This window comes from Homalodisca vitripennis, unplaced genomic scaffold (genome assembly GCF_021130785.1).
Source record: "Homalodisca vitripennis isolate AUS2020 unplaced genomic scaffold, UT_GWSS_2.1 ScUCBcl_529;HRSCAF=2762, whole genome shotgun sequence".
Lineage (NCBI taxonomy): Eukaryota > Metazoa > Arthropoda > Insecta > Hemiptera > Cicadellidae > Homalodisca > Homalodisca vitripennis.
The window spans coordinates 142,012-170,007 of record NW_025776651.1 but is presented as its reverse complement, the minus strand read 5'-3'; the positions used below and the strand labels follow the sequence as shown (position 1 = coordinate 170,007).

At 29.4% G+C, this 27,996-nt stretch overlaps 1 protein-coding gene across 1 annotated transcript in view; it reads right to left on the bottom strand.

Moving 5' to 3' along the window:
- Positions 1-13,105: 13,105 nt before the first annotated feature.
- LOC124370817 (THO complex subunit 4-like) overlaps positions 13,106-27,996 on the bottom strand; it is a 30,028-nt gene continuing 15,137 nt past the window's right edge. Inside the window, exons 2-6 of the mRNA XM_046829115.1 lie at positions 19,770-19,922; positions 16,219-16,374; positions 14,611-14,758; positions 14,073-14,180; positions 13,106-13,248 (exon numbers count right to left, since the gene is read on the bottom strand). Coding sequence (XP_046685071.1) covers positions 13,106-13,248; positions 14,073-14,180; positions 14,611-14,758; positions 16,219-16,374; positions 19,770-19,922 — 708 coding nt within the window. The remainder of the gene's footprint in view (positions 13,249-14,072; positions 14,181-14,610; positions 14,759-16,218; positions 16,375-19,769; positions 19,923-27,996) is intronic.

Here is a 27,996-nt window from a genome sequence, read left to right as displayed (position 1 = left end):
CCTAGACGTCTTATGGTAAATTATATTTATAAAGAATTTTGCAAAAACATTGCGTGGAATTAGTAATAATGGAAAGTTTTTCTTGAAGTTCTTAGGTTATGAAGGTGGTGCTCATTGTTCAAAATCTTTTTTCATACATTCATCTGAATAGTTTATCCAACCCATGAATTTTGAACCATGATAGGAATACAATGGTGAAAATAATAATGAATCCATGTTAAGGAATTACGGATTCAAGATGAAGGAGCTACAGACTTAAACTAGTTGTTGGGTTATATAGAGTGGTCATATTTGTCATGGTTGTTTAGTTAAAAAAAACTATTTTAGGTTTAGGTATCATGTGGAAGAAAATGAATCAAAGAAGGATATTGAGTATGCTCAAGATACGTTGAGTAGCAATAATAACATTTTATTGTAGAGCTTCCACAAAGCTCAAAAATATCCACGAATATTGGATATTTGAGTTGTTTGGTAAATGGCACATTTCGTGATTCTATATAATTTACCTTTTGAGGTGCCAAGAGCTCTTGTACACCGGAAAATTCTAAGAACACATGTTCTGTCAGAAATCGGTGGGCCAAGGAGGTTGAGAGGTTCTTGAGGTCAAAGAAAAATAGAGCAAAGAGCACCATGGTGCAGAGGATTTACGAGACCGTAGATATAAGAAAGGAGATAAAGGCAAACAATGACAATTGCCCTAAAATATCTGTTGAGAACTTGTAAACAACATTAAATTTCAAATATTTTGTAGGTCAAATAAAAATTTACAAAGATTATGTAAGCCGATGGAAGGTTGCTTTAGTGTAGGCACGTAGATTAAGAGGCCTCCAAGAAGCTAAATGGATAACGCAAGATCTAGAGGTTAGAGTTATACATACCTGGGAGTTCCCATCGAATGATCTATGCTTGAGAATTCAATCATATATTGTCTCAAAGGTCAATGATATAAATCATACTCCCAAAAGTCTAGTTTCCCAACGGTCGGATGCTCTTAGCTGGCCTGATGCCACCCAATGCGTATAAGTCGTGCAAGTTTTTCTCAGAAGCAGAGATATGTTTTAAGTAAGTTCTGAAGGCCGGATATATCTTCGTATACAGTATAATCAAATCGCACCTTCATTGGAGAATAACATTCCATTCAGTAAGCCGTTGGGGGACAAGAATATTACATTCATCAGATTGCTGAACACAAATGTCCTGTCAACTAATCCGATAGTTCACCCTCAAAGAATAGATAGATTTTAAATATTTCACTTGACCTGTTGAAACAATGAAGACAATGATCAATAAAGATGGTGTGCAGTGTTTTGGTTTTATTATGATGCTTTTAAAGTGAGTGTGTAAGAAAAAAATTAGTTCTCCAGCGGCGAAGATAATAGTTGTTTTCCGGACATTTTCATGATTAAGTGATACAAAAAGTCAGTAACTCTGCCTTTTCATGTCTACAATCTGAAATTTTTCACAGGTCGATAGCTAACAGCAAACATAATTGTGTGCCATCTCAATGTTCTCCATGCAAAAACATGCATTTAATTAAACTTACACTATTTTATTACATAAAGCTGAATTAAATATAACATGGAACAATATATCTGCACGCGATAACCAACCACTGACAACTGAAGTTTGGACAACAGTAAATAGTGATCGCTATAATACATAAAGTTAGGCCTTATTCACGGGTTTTTGAAATTAAATAATTAAAGTAGTAATTGAGTTATTTGGCATGTGCTAGGCTTCCTTTATACTGTATCTATGTTACAACATGTTGGTATTGAAAGTCTATACAATTTTATGTCACCATCCTTCAGAACCCAACTTCGCCCACGTTGTCTATTCAAATACATACAACACAGTCATTCCCAAACTTGTTTTTTTTAAGGAATATACAATACATAGATCATAAACATGATTTCCTTTCACATTATATGAAATTTATTAATCTATTGAACTTTTTATATCAATGAGAATTATTGTCACTGTTTTCATTATTTCTGCGTCAGGGAAATAATATAAATACATGGAACGTAACTATTAATTACGCTTGCATTCACAGTGCCATATTTATTTGTAGCAGTTTCCTGAGCCTTATTTGTAAACTTGTTTCCAATATGTTTGATTATAGTCATCGATACTGTTACTGGCTACTAATATTATAGTTCTGTATGGATTAACTTAGAAATTTGTTTAAACTGTGTTTACAATACCAAACTCCTACAAACTTTAATTAAACTTAAACATTTTATGTCAAGACGCGTCTCACAATATTTTGCAAACGCTTCCACCATGTGAAAATATTCCAATGATCTGCTTCTCAACATGTTATGAAGAAATTTCGTAAGGACGTGAGCCTTTTATTTATGTGAAATAAAAAAGAAAATTCATATGTACATTCCTGAAACACATCGTTGGTGATGTAGGGGAGAAAGTATTCCGCTCGGATCTTAACGCCCACGAAATATGGTGGTACTCAGATGTTATTATATCAACAAAGTAAAAATTGCTTGTGATTATAAAATTTTAGACGAGACTCTTACCCCATTTAAGATAAAAATAACATTTTAAAAATGTGTTTCAACTTTACCTTTATTTCTTATGAGATCAATACCCAAAATAATAAACTTTTTAAAAATGTGTTTCAACTTAACCTGTATTTCTTATGAGATCAATACCCAAAATAATAAACTAATCCCCTATTTAATATTTATATTTCATACACACGTCTTTACGTATTAGCCGTCTTCAGTGTACAATATAATACCAAATAAAACAAACCCTATAAGATTTACAAATAAGAGTAACCTTGAAAACCGTTCGAAATGAAAACACTAATTATTACAGAATCTTTATAACACATTAGAAGCATTCCAGTACAGTTTCGTACTTTTTTCTAGGTCGATAAGTAACTTATGAAGAAAGTTTAATTAGCTACCATAGGAGTAAAATATAATAGGTTATCTAAAACAAGTGGCCAATTTATTTATGATACAAAGTTTTGTACCTTGTTTAGACATGTTTAAGTATTATTTTCACCAGTTGGTGGTGATCGAAATATTCTTATGTGATTTACAAGTAATCGATATCTTACAAACCATCAACTAAATATCTGCCGTATGTTACTAATGCAGATAAAAACTAAATATACTGTTATATTAGGTTAATAAAATTATTTTATATATTCTGTAGAATTTCAGCTCTTCCAGCCAAATAGAGTGAGGCGAAAATTTTAGTCACTTTCAAAAATGTATATGAACGGTTAGGTATATAAAAACAATATAATAAAGGTACAAAAAGGGAATTACTGTCGAATATTTATACTTTAAAATTAGTTTTTTGTTTTTATTATGTTTTCACAACGCATTTACAACATTAACTTTAACGTATAAAAAAAATATTGTTACAACATTTTCGTTGGAAACCCCTTATAATACCCTAAAATTGTATAGAACTACAAGAAACAACAATGTAAAAAGTTTGATAAATTTCTTAAATTGTTTGATATTTGCTAGAACAAAATATTAGAACACTTTTCTATCTAGGTTAAAATGGGTTTTAATTACTCTCGAATTGTTTTCATAGTTATAGTGATCAATGTATGTATGAATGTAATAATAATAGAATAATTACGTTTTGTTAAAGTACATTGTGCAATTAACAGTTTTAAAGGTACGTATATGTGGGTGTTGTAAATATCCAGAGGATGAAACATTTTAAATTATTCTAAATTTTGTAATAAATACATATCGAATATAATTTTTTATTTTGTTCTAGGCCTAATCCAATTGCGCAAAAGAGAATCAAGGATCGTCGATCCTTCCATATACTGATAGAATACATTGGGAAGAGAATACTGGAATACTTTTATTAGTGTTATCAAGTATCCTGCAAATAAATTAATAGTGGAGTGAAAAAAAACTTGCCTATTAGAGCTAAAAGTTAAAGCCTGAAATATACCGATTTGGAAACTGAATTTGATTATAGTAGTGAGGTTGGTCCTAAAAATAAATTCACAATTCACTATAAATAATTATTTATTGCATATTGCAAATATATCTTGTTCAAGTGCTGTGGCATTTTTATAACTTATAATCACTTAAGTTATACATGCTGTAACAAGTTTGAATAGTTAGCCTTCAAATGTTTTTGTGGACTTGATTATATGGTGCCTCTAAATTCTACTCTAACTCCACGGTCTCCTCTGTTCGTCGAATAGTTTTCTTTCGGGCTAGCAACACAATTGGTCTCTAATGCACTTCAAAAGGAATATTAATAGGATTACTGCTATAGCTTTTGTCATTGAAGACTATGACCTTCACCACATCTTTGGAGGAAGGCTGCAGCTCACTAACTGAGAGGTGAAATGTACAATTGCAGAATAAGTCATAAAAATTGGGTGGACTACTGACCCTAAAAAACCTATTGTCACTAAAATGGTACTGGAATATGTATAACCCACTTAAAAGTACCAATATGTGTACACATTTGGGTGAATAATTTATTAAATATTGGAGGTCATGAAACATTGATGATGGTTGGCATTCCAATAAACAACGAATTATACTGGATGCTAAATTATTACTAGATACTAACACTAGTTTTACAAATAAGACAAAATCAAGGAAACGTAAATTAGAAGTATGTCTTAAAACTTCTTTATTTCTGTCTGATTTTAAAACACAACCAAATAAATTACAGCACACTTCCTTAAATCAGTAAATTATTACATTTGAATTATCATTCTAAATGGCTGGTTTTCTTTTGCCTTATGAAAAAATGCAGTTAAATAATTTTTATAGCAATATTAGTTTTAATAATTGCAGACAGAAAAGTAACCACACGTGTTTAAAAATACGAAGTAACATATTTGTTTCCCTTTAAATCAAGGCATTAAACTATTGGTAAATACATTCTTGAAGCTCTTTTCTTATTGGAAATTATATATTAATTTAAACAAACTCTCCAATAATATAAGTTTTATTTTTGTGAGGCCTTTCGTACTCAATGAGAACATCTTCGGACCCACACAACTGAATACAAGTAATAATTACAATAATAACATAAACAATTTTGTACTAAATAAAAACATATGTCATTAAAAATACAAAGAGATAATATTCTATGACAGCACAGTATGTAAATAAAAAATATAAAAAATCCTTGATGCATATGAAACAATTTTTATAAAAAAGAACCAAAATAATCTGGTAAACAACGAACCTGGGCCTTTTCAAAATTCACCTTTACTTTATTTGATCTAACTAAATATCAACTTTATTTTTATAAATACATATAACATACTGCCCTGTCATCGAATATTATCTCTTTGTATTTTTCATGATATGTGTTTTTATTTAGTACAAAATTGTTTATGTTATTATTGTAATTATTACTTGTATTCAGTTGTGTGGGTCCGAAGCTTTTATCATTGAGTGCGAAAGGCCCCACAAAAATAAAACTTATATTATTGGAGAGTTTGTTTAAATTAATGTATTGTCAATACTTAAATATTATAGAATATTTCAAACCTCGTAATAAAGACTTTTAAATTAAATACGAGGCAAACTCGTAGTTTGTGAGTCTGACGCTAATGAGATGAGCTTCCTGGAAAAGCGTCATTTTATTTTTATTATATTTCATATACTGGATAATAGGCCATGATTGGAGATTTTAATTTGTTCAGTGGTCATAAATTTGCTGGTTCTCTTTCATTTTTCTCAATATACTGCTTAATTTCATGGAAAACTGAATTCACAGCAGGGGTAGAAATGTCGTGTTTTTTAACCATCGTATAAAACTGTCAACATGTCAAAGCGCGAAATATTAATCACACCTAAGCTATTGTCTGCGTGTGTTATTTACACATAAAATTGTAAAGTTTATAATATTTGATTGATATGTTAAGGAATGATAGCTTCAACAATAATATCTAAATTACCTTAACTGATTACTAATATGTCCTATTTCCTACGTTTTGTTCACTGAGATCTCACAAGGTCGAATCGTAAGTTGTACTTATATACATTAAGTCTACTGATATTTTATAACAGTTTGCATTATATTGGAGTGCTGACTTATACAAATTTGTGATTTAAAGTTTTTGCTCCTCTTGTTCGTAATTATACTATACTGAAATATCAGAAAATAATAAAACAGATGCTATGGGATATTTCTAAACTTTTGCGTACTTAGTATAACAATATTGTGTTCTCCACTTAAGGGTATTTTTCATCAGGACCGTGCAATGAAATCTCAGCAACTATCAACCAAAAATATGACACATTGTATAGATATATTTTAGTATTTGCTAAAGTAGATATAAATTTTTAAGACATTTTCAACGTTGATTTCTAGGTTCTACTACAATAGGATTTTAAAATGAAACACTAAAATAACTCTGTAAAAAATTCAACTTATATTATATAAACGTAATAATTGTATTCCGTGCTATTACTTTATACAGAAACATGCGTTTATTAGAGTAACAAACTAGGATTGTTTCTAATGGATAGGATCTATTTAAATAACTCATCTACTGTTTTAAACTATTCGATCAGATTTAATATATAATTAAGAAAAAAATGGTCCGAACCAGAAATTCTTTTTTACAAGTTAGTCCTCAAATAAAAACCAGTAGCAGTTTTGTTTGGCTTTTTAAATAAAAAAAATGAACATTGAAATAAAAACGTAGCATAAAAATTCAAAAATATTATTGGGCTCAATCATATTACACCATAAGTTGCTTTGACTAAGATTACAACGACGGAATTAGTATTACTCCTTCGGTCCTAGGGTATATTTAGTAGATATTTAAGTGTCACTGAAATTTTTGTAATGTAATTAAATATAACGGAATTTTGCAGATAAGTTTGTGTGCTTCATTATTGCTATAATATGTATATGGAACATTCAATATTCATGAAACATTCATATGTATATGAATTCATTAGGACTTTTAATTTTGCACCGCAACCATTGGCACAGTTACTGTGTACCTAATACTTTATGATGGTGTTTTACCAAACAATAACAGTTATGTATGAGCAAAGGGGGCTCTAGGAGGTACTAACACTTTTGTTTTAAAAATAACCAAGCAAGACGTAACCTTGATTTTTATTTAGATTTAGAACTTGATAATGGACATATAATCTACAAAGAAGAGATAAAAACTATTTGTCATACCTGAACGAAATCTTTTCAGAGTTATTTTGACATAAACGATGTACACTTAGCTGTGTCCCAGAATGTTGTGAGTGGCCACTTCAGTAGGCCTACTGACTCATCTATCGCTGTCCCTGCCACTCTGTCCCACTCTGGTAATCTTATTGGTGATTATATAAAGTACTATGTTGTCATGAACTGTTGAACTGTGATCTCATTCACTTGCAGATATTACTGCTTGGATTTTTCACTGAGATACTACAAGTAATGAAAAAGTACTGTTCATATCTGAACTATATATTTTCAAAGCTATTGTGACATGAACGATGTACACTCAGCTGTGACCCAGAATGTTGTGAGTGGCTACTTCAGTACTGCCTCATCTATAGCTGTCATTGCCACTCTTCCCCACTCTGGTAATCTTACTGGCATTTATAAAGTCATGAGTCCACACGCACTCTTCGGCAACGATCTCATTTAGATACAGGTATTCCTAAATTTGCTTTGATACTACTCAGTACGAATGTAATTTCTCATGCTATTGAAGTGAACTTTGTAACTGCCAGGCAACCATTAACATTAGGGATGGAAACGGGAATGTTAATAATAAAAAAACTGATAAATTATTGATCAGAATAGTCAATCTGACCCAGTGGTAAGAATTACTTTTGCAAAGAGGTAAAAACAGCGCAAATCCCTATTATTCGTGCATATGACTTATTTTTCTTTCCAATATATTCACCATTATGTTTAGGCTTTTTAACTTAAGACAAGTAGATGAGAAACAACCTTACTGCACTTAGTCCTGAAAGGACCTTTGCGCTGCTTCAGAATATGACTGGATACTCGTGATGGACAATGTTGGGGATAGGAGCCGCTGTACTGTCCAGATTCTATAAAGAGGGATATCGGAAAATATCTCTGTCATGTCAAATTGAAAAATAAGAAGAGGCTGGTTCTGCCAATTTATGTAATTAAATTAACTTGAATTACTCACAATTACGCATTGTTATATAGCGAAATAATGTATGGTTTAGTTGGACATCATCTATAAGGAATCATATCTTTATACAGTGAAATTATTCACATGAATTGAATTAACGTGCGCATTTAGTCATTTAGTTTTATTAAATTTTTTATCATTTGAATGAAAATCAGTCACTCCTAATGCAGTCGTCTGGTTGTCAAAGTACTTATATTATATTGAAGATTTGAAGCCTTTGTGAGAGTATCGCGTAATTTTCTGAAGTGTTACAACTTAAACAGCCAAACTATATTATAAATTTGGTTAGAATCTAAGGATAATGTAAAAATGTTGGGCTATGTGTGAATTTGCAAGATATAGAATATTAATCTTCAGAGTTAAAATAATATACTGTGAATTTACGCACATGTTTCTTATCCTCTATCTAAATACCAAAAGATTTTTAAAACACATTAACCACCCATAGAGGCTGAAATAGTGTTGACACTTTAAAAAACTATACATTTGTTTTTAAACTTCTCGATATACTAGAAAGATTTAATTAGACCTTTTCATGATGATCGCCCATCGCTGTCCTCAAAGGTTTGACACACATGTATATGATGTTTTAAACGAACTACCAGAACTGGAAATACCTTAGACCGGAAGTAATTTACACTGGCTTTTTGAAGAAAGTAGACTTCTCAGACAGACTTATTTACATTCTCTTGACCAAGGAAATAATGCAAACGCTACAATGACAAAAAATATGTTATGCTGGCAATAAATTACGATGAAACAAAGTCGCTAATTTTTTACCAATATAAAGTTTTTAGGCTAATGTATGATAGATAGTTAATCCAATTATTCTAAACTGTCAAGAAAAGTAATGTATTTTATTTGGATTATTTTTTTTTAACCAGATACTCACACTGCCTTCCTTGACTTATTTGTTTCGATATTATTCATCATGGTTTTGTTGGAAATTTTAATATTTTTCTACTATGGTCGATTATCAATTAGCAATGAGAGAATCACTTAATTCTAGGTGTGGTGGGGGGAAACCACACCTAAAATAAAATTCATTACGTTTAGGTTCAAAATTTCAGTGTACTTCAGAATTTTAGATCAATTACTTAAAATGAAAATGAACTGCATATATCTCATACATGATAAATAAACTAGACATTTTACCCAAGATATTCAGAAAAGAAAATGGTAACTCTAGCCTTATTTTTTTGTAATTATTCATAATGCCGTTAAGAAAAGACTAGTTAGCATTGAACAATTTATATCAAAATATATTAGCATCGTTTACAAAATATTAGTACATGGCTTTAACTAAACTACATACCACTCAACATATAACAAACAAACCATGGTTTTTAAATGATCAACAAATTACAATGTTTTCTAAAAGTAATGTTTTTACATAAAATTTATCTTTTTTCAATGGGTCGGTAGAAATATATAAATACATAATTGTGTATATGCGCCAGGAATACTGAAGACTGGGTGAAAGGAGAGGAGGAAGATATATATAAGTACTTCTATTTAATTATCGAGTATATGAAAATCATTCTGACAACTTTAATGTGCAATTTTTTCATTAAACAGGAGATTACTACACCAGATTTAATATTACACTCTAGTCCGAGAGCTGATATTAAAGTTACTTCTGTAATAAGCTACAGTATCTCGTCTCGTCATAAGGTTTATTATTAGCAAGACATCTTTTAAATATATAATGTGGATTTAACATTCATTCCATGGTAATACTACTAAAAAGCTTTGCTTCATGAAATCATTTAAAAATTATTGATACATTTATTTTACATTAAATAATTTGGCGAAGCCTATCATTAGATTGGCTGGAGAAATTTTATTTTTGTCTGCTTGTCACTACGATATTTATAGAAAAACTTACCTAAAGACTAAACATTGTGCATTCAGCTCCATTTCTATGTATGCAAATTTTATTTCCATAATGGTTCATATCAGTATTAGTGAACAGTTTTACATCGGTCATAGACGTAACTGTTAAATTCGGAAAGAGAGATAAATCAACATCCGGTTTGGAACCAAAATGTTAAGTAGAGTAAGAGCTTCAAATAACATTAAGAAACTAGAGATCCTGACTCTGAGGACCCAAATTTTACGTACGAGACGGAGAGACACAAATAAAATTAAAACTGAAATCCATTACATCCGGAGAAAGAAGGTGAGATATTAGGTATAAGGGTGCATTTGAGGATAGATGACATTACACAGATGTTGATGTTGGTTCTTGTCTCGCTTCATCCTAGTGGGACTTCCAGCTCGTCCAGGGCTTCCAGGGCTGCAGTCGCCGGAAGAACAGGTTACTAATTTTTACTGAGAATCGTCACTGGCATCGGAGTAGGAACAAGTTTAGAGAGGAACCATCACGAGGACAAAGGGATAAGCGACTGCGGCCGGACCGGGTCACCTCTGAGCTACGATACACACACTAACGAGAACGAGAAAGAAGGCATAGAGACCCAAAACGGCACTGCTCTGCCCGACATGCAACCATTATGCAACAAGAAAATTACAGTACTTATGATTGTAAGTAAGCAGACAACAATTGTATGCCATTTTAACAATTTGCATAAACACATATATTAGCTATAGACATAAACGTTTTTAGCGAGAAATAATATGCGACACATAGTGTAGCGTACTGTTACTCCGTAATGCAATAATATTTTTGGAAATATTAATATTATTGATTAATAATGTTCGATTAAGCACACTTTTGTTATTTTATTTCCTTTGTTAAAATAAGTCTCAAAACCTCTATATATTAAAGGCAAAGCCCTCTCTTACTTTTTACTAATTCTCCAACTTCCTGAGATCCCCAACAATTGAATTTGGTAAACTTATGCCTTATAACTTCATAATAAATCCAAAATCGTTTTCAAAAGATCAAAAGTTTATAGGGGTAAAAATTTTAGGAATATTATACATTTCATAGGAGTTTTCATGCGAGATACTTAAAGAATTTTGAATGTGAAATCTGAGTGGAACTCATTGGGTTTGTTATCAGAAAAAGATAAAATTGATAACAGGAAATTTACCAATATAATTTTTTTGCGGAGAACATTAGTAAGCAAACAAGGTTATGTAAATTAAATTAAATGGAATATAAAAAAAATGTAATATCTTATCAGAAAAAGTGCCATAATAAATATTTTCATTTATGATTTTAATTAGATTGGCTCAAAATAAATAACAGTTCTTTAGATTGAAGAATAAAATATGAAGTGATAATATTCTTAATAGAAAAAAAAATGTTTACCTTTTTAAAAATATTTAAGACGTCATAGTATTTAATGTAAAATTTTATAAATTAAAAAACGACAGGGTAAAAGAAAACGACACAGTTTATGGAATAGCTTTTTTAATAGTTTTATTCTTTTTTAATATGATGGTCCTCTTTTTAACAAATAACAAACTGTAAAATTATCAAGGATTGTTCTAATACATTTCTTTGTCAAAACAGTTTATAAAGCAATATGATCTAAGATAAACTAAAATTATAACATGTCCATGTGTGTATATTTTGTCTGGGGGTGCACATATGCTGAATTACAGATTTTTAACATGTTAGCTGATGGTGTGTATATACATGAATAAATCTTATCTCATCAAGACAGTTGTTACTATTAGAAAAAAAAACCCATATTCTTATATTTAAGATCAACGCATAAAATTAACAATTGGTAAATTTAGGAATTTTGCAATTACTGTTTAAAAAAGTAAATAAATAAAATACTCATAAAGATACAAGTTTCTTGTCCAAAAACATTTCTGTAAATAATTTAATTCCATAGAGGTAATCCTGCGTTGCAGTTCGAATTTTAGTCTCAACATAATGGTATTAGTTATTATCAATAATTTTAAAATATAAATGCATAAGTGTTAGATTTTTTTATATCGCCGAATTCTTATAACCATTATATAATCTTTTAATATCAAATAACTGTACAAACAACAAGTGTAATGCGAAAAACCATGTAAATAATAAAGAAATTTGTTGCCAAAATCTTTCACTTGGAATAAATAATAATTATATAAATGTTACGTACTGTTCTACGTAATTCATAATGCTAGTTTTAAAGTTATAATGATTAAACTAGTTTATTCCTTATTGGCAATATAAATGATTTATCTGTACAAATATATCTTTATTAGAAAAAATTTGTATTCGAAGTTTCTACCGAAACAATTTTAAAAATGTCACATCAGCAAACATGTTAAAACATATTTATTATACTTCAGGCTTACAAGATGTTTTACTTAAAAAATATTCTTTGATATTATACATCAATACCCACAAGAAAGACTTTTAAAAGCAGACTGTTTGCACAAATAAGCCTTACATAAATTAAAATTCAAACAGAGAATTACGAGTTAAAAAGTGAGTTACTTACTAATTTAGTGCTGCTGCCATTTAAAATTCCATAAATATCCCTTTTGAATCCAAAGTAAAACTTTGATTACTTAAAAAAAGTTAATGAATGAAAAGCATTATGATTTAAATAATTACATATTTCAGAAAATTAGAAAAATACTATTTAGAGCTAAAATCGGGAAAGTTTGCCAATTAATTTACACACAGTTACTAGAATATGAAATACCAATCATAACTTACAAGCAGAACAGTGCAAAACTTCCGTTGAGAAATGAAAGATCTATAAAAAGTATATTATATTTTAATCTGATAAAGCTATAGTAAAACAAAACTTGTAGGTATATATTCCAAGCAAAAAAAAATATGTCGAATTTAAAATAAACTTTACTGTTAGTACTTTACTTAATTATAATAATAACAATTTAATACTGCACACATTGCAAGATTAAAATGTAACAAAGAGATGTCTTTTTCAATATGATTATTTTTATCGACTAAATTTCATATACATCTATAATTTGTACGATTAATATTTCTATAAACAATATTTAGACTTCATTTATGTTCAGTTTACACAACGTTATTTCGCTGATGTACGCATCTAATTCTGCATCTAACTCTGCTGCAGTTGGGACTTTTTTCCCTCCTCGTCCGCCTCTTCTTCCCTCGCCGCGACCATTTCTTCTGAAACCTACAACAGGAAATATTAAACATGAGCGAACTGCTGTATATGTAATTGGAATTAACTTCAATGTAATTACTTATAATATAATAATTGATTTAACTTATTATGAAGTTTTAATTAAACGAATACACAGAAAATATTCGTAATATCTCCCCTAACTTTCTATCAGAATTGTGTGAAGTTTCAAACAGGTTTATTAGAACATAATCATTCCTTTGCCTTAATAATTTTGTTTCCATTTGTCCTGTCTGGGTACAGTGATTCTTATTCCTCCAGGTTATTTTGGGAAATTTTAAGTAAAGGTTTTTATTGTTAAGTGGAAACATATATATATATATATATAACTGATACAATTATTTATGTATGTTTCACTTTAAGAGAGAAAGAGAGAGAACGAGAGAGAGAGATGATTTTTACCTGTATGTCTGTCGCAGTGATTCAGTGGCTTGCTAATAATTAAGTTTCCTACTTTTTTGTTTTTTTACCTAGTACATCTAATCCAAAGAATCGTTCTGATTGTTCCTAATCACGACAGTAAACAAAGCAATTATTAATTTAGCCTACTATAAATAAATTCCTTAAAATATTTTCAAATCTTTCTTTTAATTCTTTTACTTTTCAAACTTTTTAAATGATAGTTTTACATACAACTTAAACTTCAGTTTTACTTAATTGACCTACTAATGTTTATTAAGTTGCTATCTAAGGCTTTTTCAACATAGCAAATGAAAGGGAAACCTGTTCCATCATATTAATACAGAATAGCAAGAGTTAAATTAAAGCATTTTTTATTAAAAACATTTACTTACCTCTTCCATCAACCCCGAGGCCAAAACGTCCAGGATTAGGCCTGTGGGTGAAGCCGCCATTGAATCGGTTTCCTTGCTGCATCATAACTTTAACATCAGACGTAGTCAATTCAATATGCATGGGGCGACCTGTACATGTACAGCATATATATATATATATATATATATATATATATAAATGCGTTCATAACAGAATAAAACATTAGATGATTATAAATTCTAGAACTCTAAGGCAGAGGAAATAAAAAATACACACTGCATTTGACACAAGACGGACTGTGTTATACAAAACACCTTTAGAAAGTAATTAATAAATTTACTGATAGATAACCAATTTGCCTCACACATATTTTTTAATTTGTGTAAATTAAATATAATATAGTTACTGTGTTACAAGTAGGTAGACATTCTAAATATTAAAAAGAGAAAAAGGATAAATCTAAATCGTTGAAACATAGGGTATTTCTTTTAACATAACAATGACAAGTAATTGACTTTTTTAAATTTTATTAGCAATTTATTGTAACAAGAAACTATTTGTCATACAAACTGAACTCACCATCTAGAGGAACCCTGTTGTACTGTTTCATAGCCCTGACAGCATCTGCTTTTCGCTCAAATACGACGTAAGCCGAGCCCATGGAGCGACCAGACTTTTCATAGTTCACCGTTGCACTGTGTAGAGGCCCAAACTTTGAGAAGAGCACCTGGAAAAAGTAAAAATGGTATTACATTATTATAACCACAAACAATTCCAGAAACATGTACATAAGTTCATGTGAATCCACCATAACCATTCTCAAAATCGTTGGTTCCGGTTTAGAATATACTGAATAAAATGTTTTAAAAATATTATACTTTAAGCTTACAGGGTGTAAACTAGGTCCAGATACGCCTGAATATTTTCCAAACGGATTGAAATATCAACCTTCACCATATCTATTAAGTACTGTTTTGGAAGTTTTGAGGTATAAAAATATTTCCCTCTCTTTTTCAATTGTGGCGAGAAGCATTACTAAAAATTTTCAGTTTTCAACCCCTATCTTGTAACTTACTCCTTTTGGAAGGTAAATTCAAAAGAAACACCGTGACATGGACAAAACATCTCTACGATAATCCTAAAAAAGTTAAGGGAAAATAACCCCTTACACCTAAGGGTGTAAATTAAGTCCTGATAATCCTGGATATATTCCAAACGCAATGATATATTAATGCACAACCTTCACAATACTTAATAAATTACTTTTTGGATTTTTTAGGATAAAAAAATATTTCAACCTATTACAAAATTTGGTAAAAGAGGATAACTTATATGTAAAATATCTGTACAACAATGCTAACAAACGTCAAGGACAAGTAATCCCTTACATTGTAATGCCACCTAAAAAAAGACAACTCTTAACATAAATATGCACACCAGAAACATTAGATACTACATAATTGGATAAGCCGGGCCCCTCAAAATCTTACTAAAAGATATCACGCTTGTAGTATTTGATGTGCAAAAGACATTGGAATTGTGCAAACAGATTATTTTTGCGTTATTTGCCAATAACGTTTGCTAGAAACGGCACAGAGATGTTTTCTTAGTGCCATTCTGTTTCTATTAAATATACCTTTAATATGGCATGTCACAATATAGGGACATCATTTTTTTACCCTCCAAAAAGAATTTTAATAGGTATGATGAAGAATTTACATGGATACATCGATACGTTAGGAATATATCCAGGTGTATCAGGACTTATTATACCCTGTATAAAAGTACAGTATGTAAATTTAGATAAATCTACAATGACTCAACTACTTTTTCAACAGTTCAAGAAAATTATTGACAATGACATGTCTCATGTACCGATAAATACTGAAGAGTACTTTACCCAGCCCTTAGATAATGCAATTTGACGTAAAATAAGATGAAATTAATAAAAAATAAATAAAAAGAATAAATAATAAAATGAATAATGAATAAGATAAAAATAAAGTGAATACATATAGTCTAATGATTAGGCGCTATACAATAACTAATCGAACATTTCGGTTTTAAGTTTTATTTTGTATAACACTGCATTAATATTTTACGTTAATGATTATCTAATAAACATTTAACATGTACCTTAATTTGAATAAATTTTTTCTTACATGTGACAATTATACTTTCTCTTACCTGTATGTCTGAACTTAATATTCCATAGTCCAGATTTGAAACGACTAGTTTTGTAGGACCACCTGTCATGATTAGACCTCCTGATCTCCTCCTCTTGTTGAGAACCGGACCATCATAGAGATCAAGCTGCCAGCGGCTGTTGATATCACCAGGAGGCTGAAATAATTATACTATTAAAGACGTGAAATAGTCAATTGGCAAAGTCCATCGTGTAAAAAGTTTCTATAAGCACTTAAATATAAAGAGTTCAAAGTTAAATTGTTTTGTGGAGATAACCGCAACTAGTTTCTTACACCTAAAAACCTGTAGATATACTTTAGATAGTCGTTTTACATCCACAGTCTACTAAAAAATTAAAAAGTACTCCTGGCCTATTTATTGTATGTAATGTTGATTTTTTTTACCTTCCGCCACTATTATGAAATTATTTCCATACTTTAAAGTTTTACTTGAAATATTGAACTTTGAAAATTAAATAACTACTGTTTGCCGTTGAGTAGTTCTTAATTATTTTATTTGGTTTTCTAAAGGTAAAGTAACCACCATTATTTACGAAGAAATTCACTTTAACAAAAAACATGATTAGTATGTCTAATGAGAAAAAAATTTATACTATTTGTATACTAAAATTTTATATTGATGTAAGTCTAATCGTTTGGCAAAAAAACAAAGTTGATTGATATAGAACAACAATATTTCGGTAAAAACTTATGTGCTTATGATTATTTCATTATTAGTTTATACATATATATCAAGTTCAAGTTCAAAAATGCTTTATTCACAAAAACTTTTGTTTTACATATATGGGCATTACATTATCCCATGCGCTCAAGCGCGTGCGGGATGACAAATCATTATTATTGTTCAATATTGCAAACCGTTTATGAGCCAGTCTTTTGGAATTCATTACTTTACAGCATTAATAAACATTAATCTTAATATTATCAACAGCACTAATCTGACATAATGAACACTGAAATTATCAATAACCCAAATACATACCAAGATCTTACAATAGTGTTCCCTAATTTAATTCTCCTATAAACTTCTACTTTCTATTACTTTACTTTAATTTACTCACCACACTTCATTTATATTAGTTTTATATTTTTAACAAAGACCATCCACCTAGACTGTATAAATCATTGATAGATTTATAAATAAACAAAACCAATTTTTAACTATTTTGTAACAATAATTAACATCTTATAAACATCTAGGAATTAATAACAATAATATAAAACATTATTTCCAATCAACAACAACAAACTTTAAATAAATAACAATAACATATAACAAACTTAAGATCTATTTAACGAAAATATACTTTGAACAAACAACAACAATATATATACATCTCCACGTAACAAAAGCAAACCAGAAATATAAATAAATGCAAAAGAAGTAAAAACAGTAAGTATGTGTTTATTAAGAAATATTCTTGCAAAATATTATGAGTATTCCACGATATATTGACGCGCTTTCATTTTTACCTTCGTCTTTGTTTCAAAAATAAATCGCATTGCCACAGAACTCCATAAAACCATTAAATATCTTTGGTCCCAATTAGTAGAATGTGTGTGTGTGTGTGTGTGTGTGTGTGTGTGTGTGTGTGTGTGTGTGTGTGTGTGTGTGTGTGTGTGTGTGTGTGCGTGCGCGCGCGCGGCTTAGGCTACTCGATATTGTCATAATACTTAGAAACAAATGTTTTTCACATGTAAGTGGTAATAATTTACTTAATATATATAATTTGAATTATAAATTAATAATGAAAAACAAGTTATGTCCACAATATTAAAAATTTATGAGATTAATACATTAAAACCTAGCAATGTTTAGGTTTTTCCAAGGTCCATTTTCCAATGCTTAAAGTTCAAGCATTTTTATATTGCTGTATTTAAGGCTAACTTTTTTATCTTATCCTAACAATTAAAATATTCTCAATTTATAACATATTTTTATTTCAGAAGAAAAATAAGCAATTCTTTCGTTCTTGAATAAATCTTAGTAAAAACCTACATTAATCTCAAAGACAAACAACTTGTATTGGTTAATAGTTATGGATCTTGTTGACACTTGATTTTATAAAAACATACACACATTGTATTATTATTAAGACAGTGGCAATGCCACACTGGCCAAATTACCATAACCATACAATTCTCAGGTACCAAGATATACAGCACACAGTAAAAACAATACACAATATAGTTATTGAATACGGGTATGAGTGAGACTTTAATAAGCGGCTTACACTCGTTGTTTGATTTTTATTATACAAAATTCGGTATATTATACAACTTCGATATTATATAATAATCGTACGCAATAAGAAATATAATACATTAACCACAATATAACACATTTCAATCACAAATATTAATTACCAACATCATTAAAATAATTGAACTAAATTTAATCTAGCCACTAATTTAAAATATACATTACAATACTCACATCATGCCCAGTTAAAAGTGAGTAACTGTTTTTATGTAATAGTGGTGGTAAAGATATGCCCGAGATAGGCGCACTTTCCTGCGGCATTTCAGTAACTAAATGGCTTTGTCCGTTGGTCCAAAACATTTAATCTTATATTAATCGAAAATTTTAAACTCTAAAAAAAAACTTTTACTCTTTGTAGTTTATTTTTTATATTAAATATAGCGTTTATGTATTATTAATTTGAGTTCATATCTTAAATTAAAATAATTGTGATTTCGAATTGCTTAGTCTATCAGATAAAAAAAATAATATAAAAATTCGATAAAATACACGAATAACAAGTGTAGGCCCCTTATAAAAGTCTTCTCAACATGTAAATGACAACACTCCATAATGCTATGTTATTTTTGGAGAACTATCACTAAAACCATAAAAAGATCTTGTCTAGATGTAGGCTACAATAAATTAATAATTATAAAATTGTGAGTAGTAATTCTAAGTAATACTTTTTCCAATAAATGTGTTTACTGGAATGTTGAAATAGATTATCAGTTACCAATTTAAGAAATGATAGATTTAGCTAATATATATATATAAGCTCCTAAAATACCAAATAAACCTAATCACACTTGCAACACTTACTTTTCCTAAACTTTCAATAAAGCAAATAATAATTTGTATAAAAATACAAATGAAAAAACAATAATTTCAAATGATAAAGTAGACTATACTTATTTATAGTGATCTTCCAAGTGATACAAAATTTAAAGTGAGATACCTTCAATCTCAATCGCTAAGGAAACAAAATAATTCCTGATAAACTGAACAACTCGCTGTAGTAAATGGTTTTGTATAGACACTTAAAATCCATCAATAACTGTGCTAGCATTTCTTAAATTAGAAACCAGGTATGTAAGTAACTATTATAATTGAAACACAGGAGATATCTCTACTTAACCCCCATACAAAATTAGTTTAGTCCCAGAGGCTACTCATTAAATGTAAAATTTATTCTATGCCTATAATGAAAAAACTGGATATTAGAAAATGTAGAGTGGTCTAATAATTTCTAATTCATTAATAAGTGATAGTATAAAAACTATACTTACTCGAGAATAGGGAACTCTTATCGATGAATCAAATTTGACTCTCCTGCTTCTCATGGGTCCACCACCATCTCTGGCATTGCTCTGAGATGCTCCACCCTGACGAAAACCTCCTCGTTCATGACTTCTTCTTGTAGAGTTCTTTAATCCCTTGCACTGAATAATTATATCGTCTAAACTCATTTTTAACTTATCTGTCATGATGAACTAAGTTTCCCTTTGTTACACACAATAACGAAAAAACTACTTGGAAAGTATTAGTTATGCTCAAAACACACTTTAATGTGAGAATATTAAAACGCACTCAGATATAATTATTGTTCAAAACACTCGCTAATATAATCTAAATTAAATTGTACAGATGATCAATAACAAACCAGAGGCTCCCGATGTTACTTAGTCAACTGTCAAACAACGAATGAACTGAATGCAGTAAATGCAGCTGAGTGGAAGGGGTTGCCTAGAAGAGAAGGTGGCGCGCGCAACACTGCCGTGACGTCACGTTTAGAGCAAACCAGTTTGCCCCCTCCAGTGTGCACACGGGCAACTGTGGTGGCGGGGAAAATTGAAACTGTATCAAATCTTTATTTTGTACAATTTGTAGACAATGATGCCAAATGATAGACTACAAGATTATAAATATTTAATATCTGTTAATGAAATAATAAATTTAAATTTTAAATTAGGCTATGAAAATATTATTTAAAGCATAAAAATACATTTCTGTGAATTAGTGATGACGTAGATGAAGTAGTGGGACTGCACTTTATAAAGTGTGATATCGAATATTACCCCCAAAAAATCAACGTAGTTTAAAATCGAAATGGGTTAATATTATTTGACTGTACTAAAATTACAACAAAATAAACATTTACGACTAAACAAGGTTTAATTTGGGTCTGTCGTTACAGTTGATTAAGTAATTTATAATGTTGTGGTCTAAAGTTTATTTTTTATAAAACACTGTAGAAATCTTGGTATGTAATTTTAAAAGAACTGTCATTGGAATATAAAACTGACTGGTTACTAATACAAGTTGTTTGTTTATAACTAAACAATCTAAGGAGTTTATATTTCAGTAAAACCGATGTTATTTAGACAAAATTTAAAATGTTGCCTAATATTTACTACAGTTATTATTGGATATTAGAAGATTTTTTTTGTATATTTGTAGCGAAAAGCATTCCACAAAAAAATATAAATTAGACTAATAAAAACTTTATATGCACCAGCTATAAACTGTTAAACATTGAAATAGAGGGAAAATTTTTAATAGACCCCTTCTACATTTTTGTTGTTTGTAATTGTGAAAGTATATCAGTCAAGGGTCATTGCTCCAAATCGGTATTTTAAAAACCTTGTGTCTATGTTATCATCACAGCTGCCTTTTAGCGAGATAGGATCTGGTAAAATATGGAATTTGGTCTATTAAGCTATTTAGCATGTTTAATGCCGTGATTCTGAAGCGTAAAACATCGATACGGTTTCAGGAAAAGGGTGGAAATAAGGAATTTCCTGAAAACACAATTAATTGCGTTCAAACTTGTCATTCTATTCTGTGATCAAATTAAGAATAATACAGTCTAAGTTAACATTTTTTAGTACTAATGTTTATATAAATAAAGCTACATATTTTTATTTCTCAAAGTACAATATTATTGAATATTTGTTGAACTCTAATGAAACTAATACTTTTACAAAATATTTACGCAACAAAGTATATTTCAGCATATATTGAGCAATTGTTAAAATTCCACAAACCGAATTTGATATAGACCATTAATTTGATTTTGGTCGTATTAATTATTTTAAGTTCAAATTATTTTAAGTAGGTGAACATTCCCTGAAATTTGGACATGACAGCTCTGCTATAAATCCTTCCAGATTACTGTCTACCTTTGTACCCAAGAAAACAAATTTCAAATGCTTTAACATCTTTGACGACAACTGTATAGCGAGTCACATGTACAAACAAAAGGTTAAATTTAACAAACCGATTTACATAGGATTTTCAGTTCTCGACCTCTCAAAATTGCTAATGTACGAGTTTTATTACAACAAATTAAAGAAGTTTGATCCAGATTTGAATCTGTGTTACATGGATACAGACAGTTATTTCCTAGAATTGAAACGAGATCCTTTTAAAATTATTAAAGAAAATATAGATGACTTTGATACAAGTGATTATCCAAAAGATCACGAATGTTTCGCTACTAAAAACAAGAAGGTAATAGGGAAATTCAAAGATGAGTTAAATAGCGAAGTTTTAGAAGAATTTTGTGGTTTAAGGTCTAAGATGTACTCGTACAAATATCTAGATAAAAACCCAGTTAGGTGTAAAGGAATTAAGAGAAGCGTTGTAAATAAAACAATAAATATCGAAAACTTGAAGAGATGTTTGTTCGAAGATAAAGAAGAATTTAGGGAGATGACAGTAATCAAAAGCTATAAACATGAGTTGTACACCGTTATTATAAACAAGTTAGCACTGAACGCTAAAGATGATAAGAGAATTGTCCTAGAAAATAAGATCGATACAGTACCTTATGGCTATAAAAATGAAGCGGAATCTAATATATTAGATGAGTTAAATAAACTTGGAAACTTTGACATGTAAATGGAAGATGATTTGATTCACTGCCACAAATGCAAGAAAAAAACGAAAAGTATAGATTCAAAAATCGTTCAAACTCAAAATGGATTGTATAGAATTGCTGCAAAATGTTCAAAATGTAAGACAAACAAGAGTAAGTTTATAAAGAATCCAAATCCAAAACCTGTTAAGCAAGAATTGAAGACTAAAGATGAGATAGAGATTGAAGCTCGAGAAATTCATGCACCAGTACGAAAAAAGTTTAAAAAGAGAAAAATTATAACATTAGGAATTGACGATTTATGGGCAGCAGATTTAGTTGTAATGTCTAACTATTCAGATCAAAATGATGGATTTAAGTATATGTTAAATGTTATTGATACTTTCTCAAAATATGCTTGGTCAAGAGCTATCAAAAGAAAAAACAGCAAGGATATTTCAAAAGCTTTCGAAGATATAGTAAAAGATGCCATAAGGATCAATCACAAACCTCCTAACCTACTTCATACAGATAAGGGTTTAGAGTTTAAAAATAAAGAATTTATCGATGTTTTGAGGAAATACAACATTAAGATTTATCATACTGAAAACGAAGAGAAATCAAGTATTGTAGAGAGATATAACAGAACTCAAAATGAGAGAATGAAAGTAATTTTTGAGATTAATAAAAACTTTAAATGGATCGATATTCTTCAAAAAATCGTAAACAATTATAACGATACAGTTCACAGCACAATCAAAATGAAACCGAAAGACGTAGATAAGGATGCAGAAAAGGAGTTATTAGAGACCGTTTTCAAGTATGTTCCACCTGAAATTCACACGAAAACTAAATTTAAAGTCAATGATCATGTAAGAATTGTTAGTAAAAAACAAACATTTTCGAACAAATATAAGAACAATTGGTCAAGAGAAATCTTTGTGATTTATCAAATTAATAACACAGATCCTGTAACTTATAGTATAAAAGATTTAAATAATGAAGAAATAACCGGAAAGTTTTATGAATATGAATTGAAGAAGTCAAAACTGTAATATAAATTTTCTATATATAAATGGCGCATCAAAAGAAATGTACAAAGTGCAAAGAATTTAAAGATTTAAATGAATTTTATAAAGATAAAAATAGGAAAGATGGAATGCATTATAATTGCAAAGATTGTGAAAGGGAATATCATAAAGAATTATATGATAAAATAGAAAAAATTAACTTTGGAAGATAAAGAATGTCTTAAATGTAAAGAAACTAAAAAAATTTCAGAGTTTAATAGTGATCACTATAGTAGAGATAAGAAAGACTCATATTGTAAAGATTGTGTAAAGAAGAATCTTCATAGATTATATTATGAAGATACTCATTGTGAATGTGGAAGAATTATAAAATGGTTAAATAACTATGAAAAACATTTACAAACCAAATATCATAAGTTAAGAGTTTTTTAATAAAATTTAGTAACATTTTCATCGTGTAATAATTTTTTCTATATAAATGGAGTCTCAAAAGAAATGTACAAAGTGTCAAGAAGAGAATAGAAAAGACTGTTATTGTAAGGAATTATACGTTAAAATGAACAAATTAACTTTAGAAGAGAAAAAGTGTTACTTTTGTAAAGAAATTAAAAATATTTCTGAATTTAATAACTGGCAGTATAGTAAAGATAGAAAAGATGCTTTTTGCAAAGATTGTGCTAAAAAAATTTTCAGCGAAAGTTATAAAAACGAAATGCCTTGTGAATATGAAAAAAAGATTTTACAATGGTTACCTAGTTATGCTAAACATTTACAAACAAAATATAATAAATCGAGAGTTTTTAGTAAAATTTAGAAACATTTTCATCGTGTAATTTAGATATTCTATAAATCAGTCGAGATTCTGCCATATTTGTAGTAAAATGATTTCCGTTGTATAAAATATTCAAAGATTCTTTCATTTGGTTATACAGATTGATAGAATTTGGTTCGTCATCAATGAACAAAATCTCTAATTCAGGATAATTTATTTTTAGATGTTTTAATCGGTTTGGTATTTCTTGTTTCTGAGCTCTGATAACATAATAAGGCCATTCCCACATGTGATTCTTCTTAATTAATACAAAAACATGGTGCTTTTTCTTATCAAAATTTTTACATATCATATCTCTCTTCATTAATTCCATTCGCAATTCTTGATTCTCTATTTTCAAGGATTTCATTTGACCTGAAATTTGTAACTGTTTTATTTCATCTTTTAACTGCTTATTTTCGTTTTCAAGTTTGTACACACCAAATTTACGAATACTTGGTAAAACTTCTTCTAAAACCCAATCTTGAAACATTTCTGCTATTTTCATTTTAGATTTCAAGATTAAAGAATATATGCCTGCTTCATTTATGAAAACAGTGTTTTTTTGAAAGTTTGAAGGCGGGGGCGAATCACCCCTACCTTCAGAATGTATGTTTTCGAAGCTTTTTTTATATTTTTCTTTGACATGTTCTTTAATTGCTTTCTTCGTATCTTTATATTCTAACACCTCTGCAACATCTTTCGCCTTAAACCAAAATTCATTATTTTCGTCAACAAATGTTAAAATTTCTTTATTATTGAATTTGAGTAGATTCACAACTGACTCCATTTAGATAGAAAAGAAATTTAACTAGTAATTTTTATTTCGAGAATAAAGGCCAGATTCATTAACGAAAATAGTGTCAGGATGAAGATTTTGAAAGGGTCTATGGCATAGACTCTTGTAATTTATATATTTAAAGGCTATTTTCTCGTCATTATCAATATTATTTATGATAGCTTGTCTAGTATTTTCATATTGTAAAATTTCTGCAACATCTTTAGCCTTAAACCAGATTACATTGTTTTCGTCAACAATCGTTACAATGTCTTTATTATTGAATTTGAGTAGATTCACAACTGACTCCATTTAGATAGAAAGAAATTTAACTAGTTACTTGCAATCTTAAATATATTGTTGTTTTACTCTCATTATTTAATAAATTTCCCTCAGAGTCTTGTATAGTTAGAACGATTTTTTGAATTCTTTTAATATTTTTTCTAATTGGAATATAATCGATTTCATTTGGTTTTTCACTGATTTTTGATCCATAAGCAACATTTGGGAAAAAAGTGTACAAAATTTCAGATTCTTTGTGTAAATGTTCGGTATGATTTTCAAAACTAGGTTCAACGAGATTGCAGTGCACTTCAATTACATCGAAAGGTCTAAATTTTGGCGTTTTATTTCCTAAATATACCTGATTTGGCTCAATAGTTTCTTGAACAAACCCTAACAATTCTACAATAATTGCTGAAAACATTATTCTTACTGGTGATTTTATTTGAATTTTATTAGAGAGATAATTTTTTTGCATTTCAAACTTGTTTTCGTCAAAGTTTAAAGATTTATCTGATTGTTTGAATGTTTTTAGATAATTTTTAAGGGAATTTTTTATTTGATCGAAAGTATAATATCCTTTGTTTAAACCATAATATTTTGTTATGTTCTTCTCACTAAATCCTATACAATAAGGAGAACTTTCACTAATATTTATTACAAAATTGTCAGAATAAAAACCGCTTAAACCGATAAAATAATTTGATTCTTCCTCTAAATGAATAGGATGTTCCAAGTTTAAAACTAATTTAGAGCTTTCTGAAGTCAACTTGAACAGCTTCATTTTCGCAAGCGTTGCTTCAAGATGAAAATCTTCTATTTAAATGGAGAAATTTTTAAAGCAAAAAGATCAGATAAAACTTCAAACGTTTGAAGAAAATAAGAAAGATCAACCAATCAGATTGTTAATTGTTGGTTCAAGTGGATGTGGAAAAACAACTTTACTATTGAATTTTATCTACAATAGGTTGATTCCTTATTCCAATTTGTATGTTTTTTAGTAAATCTTTAGAACAAGACGCCTATAAAAAAATTACAAGAAAGATTTGAAAATATTGAGAAAAACTTAAACAAAAAAATATCACATTTTTATAATGCTTCCGAGGACATAGTTCACTTAAGCGAATGTAAACCAAATTCTTTAATCGTTTTCGATGATTGTATTTTAGAAAATCAAGACGTTATTAAGGAATATTTCGTAATGTCCCGTCACAAAAATATCTCTTGTATCTATCTTTCCCAATGCTTTTCAAAGGTTGATAAACAAGTTATAAGAAATAACCTGAATATGTTGTGTATTTTTAAGCAAGATGATCACTATTCGAGAAAGATTTATAACAATTATGTGGGATCTGATGTGAGTTTTAACCACTTTATTGAGTTATGTGATAAAATTTGGAAGGAAGACTGCGGATTTTTAACTATTAATCTAACTTTGAAGCCTAAAAATGGTAAATATCTGAATAAATTTTCTAATATAAATGCTGCTCAGTGGTCTGACAAATCTACTTGATAAAATATTTGTTACAATTATTTTTACATTATCTTTAGTTTTTATTTACATTATGAAAACAACTGAAAAACGGTAAATCTGTTCACGTTTTCACGCTTCACGTTTTACGTTCCACGTTCACGTTCACGTTCTCGTTCTCGTTCTCGTTCTCGTTCACGTTCTCGTTCACGTTTTACGTTCCACGTTCACGTTTTTACGTTCCACGTTCACGTTTTTACGTTCCACGTTCTCGTTCACGTTTTTACGTTCCACGTTCACGTTTTTACGTTCCACGTTTCACGTTTTACGTTCCACGTTCACGTTTTTACGTTCCACGTTTCAAAATTTTCCTAAATAAATGGCGAACGTAACTTCTGAAGAAGCGAAAAAACTTGATCAAATCGAAAAGAAATTAATCAAAGAATTTAAAGAACAGATTCGAATTGATGAAAAAGAACAAGAATTTATTCAAAAAATTAATCAACCTGTAACTTCTGCAATAAAAAATGTTGAGGGCAAAATTGAAAATGTTTTAAGCGATAATCAAAATTTAATGAATTTGGTTCCAGTTGTACGACAATTTGCTGATATTTCAATTCCAGAATCTGAAGTGGAAGAGTTTGAATTGCCAAAATTACCATCTTCAACACCATTTAGACCTCGAATCATTGAAGACTCTACCATAGTTGAACCAATAAGTCCTGGAACAACGGATATAATAATTGGTGAAATTGGTAAAAAATTTCTTCCTAGAGTAAAAGATGATAAATTTGGTTTGTATTGGGATAAAAAAAAGAAAAGTTTTATGATTGGAAATTTACCCGTTAATTTTGAACATAATGATATAATTATTGAAGATAAAACATATAAAGGAACTTAAGGTTTATGGAGATTATTAACAGGCACTGATGTTCCAAAAGACGGTTTATATTCTGAAGAAGACTTGAAAAAGTATACAGAAATGTTATGGAAATCTGATTCAATTTACAAAAATAATGATCCATCAACTAAGAAACCAAAGTCAAGTAAAGGTAAAAAATATCTCAATTTGATTAAACCAATTTGGGAAAAACGAATCGAAGGATCAGGTGTAAGAAAATACAGTGATAATAAGATTGAATACAGATATATCGACGATTTGACAAAACTCGATGGAATTATTAATTATATTTATGCTCAAGAAAAGGCTGGAAACAACAATTTTTTGAACGAAAAGAAAGCGATTAAAGATTTTATTTCGAACAAACTTGATGAAATGATTGA